This window comes from Orycteropus afer, unplaced genomic scaffold (assembly GCF_000298275.1).
Source record: "Orycteropus afer afer isolate SDZICR_OR568_19922 unplaced genomic scaffold, OryAfe1.0 scaffold00946, whole genome shotgun sequence".
Lineage (NCBI taxonomy): Eukaryota > Metazoa > Chordata > Mammalia > Tubulidentata > Orycteropodidae > Orycteropus > Orycteropus afer.
The window spans coordinates 48,050-51,881 of record NW_006922533.1 but is presented as its reverse complement, the minus strand read 5'-3'; the positions used below and the strand labels follow the sequence as shown (position 1 = coordinate 51,881).

The window sequence follows — 3,832 nt, the reverse complement described above, 5'->3', positions numbered from 1 at the left end:
AAATACTGGTGTGTGGAAAAAGTAAATGGATTCTTGGGCTAACTGAGTAAGATGGAGAGAAAAAGGAGCAGGAAAAATGAAGGCCCTGAGCTGAGGTAGCCTCTGCCTAGAATGTTTGAGAAACACCAAGGAAACCTGGTGTAGCGGGAATGAAATGAAGGAGGGGAGAGTAATAGATGAGATCAGAAAGGTGGTAGAGGCTAGAACACGCAGTGCCTTGCATTTTTACTCTGTGTGAGATGGGAGTTAACGGGAGGGCTTTTAGCAGAGGAGGAAGGTGACCTGACTTATGATTTGATAGATACCCTCTGGCTGCTGTGAGCAGAAGAAACTAGTATGCGAAGGTAGAAGCAAGGGGAGCAGTGAAGAGGTGATTATTGCAATAGTCCAGGTGAAAGATGATGGATACTCAGATCAGAGTAGTAGGAATGAGGCCTGGAAGGATAGATAGGTGAGAGAGGGAAGAGCAGAGTGAGTTCTCCTAGTAGGAGCAGTGGTATGGCCAAAGGCAGGGTGTTAGAAAATTGGTGTAGTGTGTCCCATCAGTCCATTTGAGGGGAGTGATGGTGGGAGGTGATAACAGGAGAGAGAAGTAACCAAGTCAGTCTTTCATTCCCATGAGCCTCACTTTTCACTTCTTCGTTTACAATTTTTTTTTTCAATGCCTCTTGGAGGCCTAGTTTTCTTACAGCCCTAGACTACCCTTCCTGCTGAACTATTCTCATCAGCCTACAGATGTTCTCCAGTTTCTTTCATCTTAAAAACAATAATTGCCCTCTTTTCCTATCCACTCCTGCCTTCTGAACTTTATCCCTGTGCAAATTCTTCCCCTTTGATCTCATATGGTTATTCTTCTAAGGAGTATGTACCTCCCTGTTGTTATTGTTCACCTCGTAGGCCTGTCTATTATTTGGTTGAAAGTTGAGCCACTTGAGTGGATTCAGTTCCAAGCCTGAAGGGTGAATAAAGGCCATAGCCTCGCCGGTCTATCATCCCATACCAGCTTTGGCCTAATTTCTCTAATTTTCCCTCCTGCAAATCACCTTCCACAGCCTTCCACCTCTCAATTGTTCACAACTTCATCCTTTTTCTTGCTCAGTCATCCTAGAGTCATCCTTGACTCCCCATTTCATTTCATACCCCATATACAATCCACCAGCAAAATCCTCTCATCTCCCTTTTCAAAATACATGTAGAATATGACCACATCTCGCTATCACCACAACCTTATCACCCTGATCTGAGAGCCGCCCACAGTCTTTCATCTGGATGATTGTAGTAATTTCTTCATGGTTCCCCTTCTCAAAACCTGCTTGTGGCTTCCATCTGACTCAAGGTCCCCTGGCTCCTGCCCAGTGCTCCTGATTAGTCTCTGACTGCTCCTTCTGCCCTCCTCTTACCTGTTCATCTCTGTTGCAGTCATATTGATTTTCTTTGTGTAGATCAGTGCTTGCCATCACTGACAATGCAGTACTATGCATGTAAAAAAGTTCATCCTTGTTGTCTGTACGTCCTGTGTACCTCTCTCTGTCCTCCTCTTCCTCAGTGCCACTGTGTTGATCATTCACTTTTGGTACATTGCCCGTCATATTGATTTCATGAGACTCTTAACACACACCAAGGCTTGTCCTCTTTTCAGGGCCTTTCTTCTTACATAGTATTTTTTTTTTTTTTTTGCTTGGCGCCCTCTTCCTTCTTATATCCTCATGGTTTCCTCCCTCATCTCCTTCTCGTCTATGCTTAAATGTCAGCTGCTTAGTGGCACTCCCTTCTCCATCTTTTTGCATACCCTTTACTTGCTTAATTTTTCTTCATATAACTCATCACTACCTTGTATGTCATGTGTTATGTATTTTATTTATTGTGTGTCTCAACAGCTAGAACATAAGCCTCATGAGGACAAGGGCTTTTGTCTGTATTGCTTACTGTTTTATCCCCAGCACCTAAAACAGTACCAGGTACAGTTTCGTAAATATTTGTTGGGTGACTGAACATGGAGGAGTGAAGCAAGGGATGGCTGGAGGAAGTCAAAACTGACCCTTGGGGTGACTGGAAATAGAGGGTGATAGAAGTTGCACTTCAGAGGGACCACCATAAGCAAAACCTAACTTCCATCCCTTTTCCTGAACCACTAGGTGCCAGAGGAGACAGATTATGAGGCAGTACCTGTGGAGGCCTATGGGCTGGCCATGCTGCGGGGCATGGGCTGGAAACCTGGTGAGGGCATCGGCCGTACCTTTAATCAGTGAGTGCTGGGGTGAGGCGACAGGACAGACAGGTGGGGCAGTGCCTTGTGGTCACTGCCAGCCCACAGCTAACCATCCAGGTACATTATCAGCCGAATGCATTCAGTAGCCTTGTCAACTACTGTTTCCACTTCCTGTTTATTCTTTGACACTCCATAATTGGAACCCATTTATGTAAAGTTTGCCTCTCTAGGCATCAGTCTCCTAATCTAAAAAATGAAGATAATAACAGTCTAGACTTCATGGGTCTGTTGTGAGGGTTAAATGAAATTACTCATATAAAGCACTTATAGTGGGCCCTGGCGCAGAATAAGCGTAAACAAGCATTTGCTGTTATTACATGGACTTACAAATCCTTATCCACAATTCCAAACTCCAAAGGATTATGAAACGCATACTTCTTTTTTCATAAGTCATTGGGCAGCCAAACATGACCTGAATTAATATTGAGTCTGCTTTTATAGTTTGTTTTTCCTTCTTGTTATGAATATTCGTATGATTTCCCCTGCAGAAATATTAATGTGTTTGTTTACAGGGATCTGCCTGATATCCCACTGTAGATACCATGTAATAGATGGTATACACAGATATTATTAGGTTGAACCATATTAAATTACCATTTTTATGGGTCAAAATATGGGATCAGAAAGAGTATTCCTTAACATATTGATGAGGTGTGAGATTTGGGGAGAGGGAATGGGCACTGAAGGTTGTTGCATTCTCCAGCAAGCCTATATTCTTCCCTGTAGAGTTGTGAAGCCCTGTGCCAACTCATTGAGGCCCAAAGGATTAGGGCTGGGTGCAAATTTGACCGATGCCAAGGCCCTGGCCCCCCCGGCCCCCACCATCTGCCAAAGCCAGATGAGAAGCAAGAGAAGGAGAAAGACCAACTGCAAGGACTGGTGCCTGGAGGAGCTGTGGTGGTCTTGTCTGGCCCCCACCGAGGCATCTTTGGGAAGGTAAGAAACCAAGATCTTCCTGGAGCTCAAGATCGGACAGCAAAGAGTATTGATATGAACGTGATGAGGGAGACACGAAGACCAGGCCTGGTCCCGACCCTGAGGGTTCACATTCTGGTGGGGGGAGACACAGAGACTAGGCCCAGTCTCACCTCTCAGGGTTCACAGTCTGGTAAGAGAAACACAGGAACCAGGCCTGGTTGTAGTCCTCAGGGTAGTCATAGCCTTGTGCGGTTACAGGAGAATCAGGCCAGAACTACTAGAGGTAAAAGGGCAGTAGCTTGGTCTTAGAATGTGGGTGGAGTTTACTCCACCATGCCTAACTTCTTCCCCAAAACACTTTATTTAGGTGGAAGGCCTTGATCCTGACAACGTTCGGGCCATGGTTAGTGTGGCAGTGGTAACCGTTAGTGAGTACTACCTTCGGCCTGTCTCCCAGCAGGAGTTTGACAGGAACCCCTCAGAGCTCGGTGAGTGAGCCTCTTACATAGCTGGAGAAGTTGGAAACATTTCAGGGGATGGTAGGGTCTCTCTTATAGGATGGGTTGTAAATCTGCAAAGGGTCAGTGTTCTGCCTGGCAGTATGACTTCTGATCAAAGCTTAGGAGGTGAGAATGAACATAAGTG

At 45.3% G+C, this 3,832-nt stretch overlaps 1 protein-coding gene across 1 annotated transcript in view; it reads left to right on the top strand.

Annotated features, from left to right (window-relative positions):
- The window catches only part of GPKOW (G-patch domain and KOW motifs), a 9,000-nt gene that overhangs the window by 1,540 nt on the left and 3,628 nt on the right, over positions 1 to 3,832 (top strand). The window contains exons 3-4 of the mRNA XM_007958378.1: positions 366 to 391; positions 2,136 to 2,245. Coding sequence (XP_007956569.1) covers positions 366 to 391; positions 2,136 to 2,245 — 136 coding nt within the window. The remainder of the gene's footprint in view (positions 1 to 365; positions 392 to 2,135; positions 2,246 to 3,832) is intronic.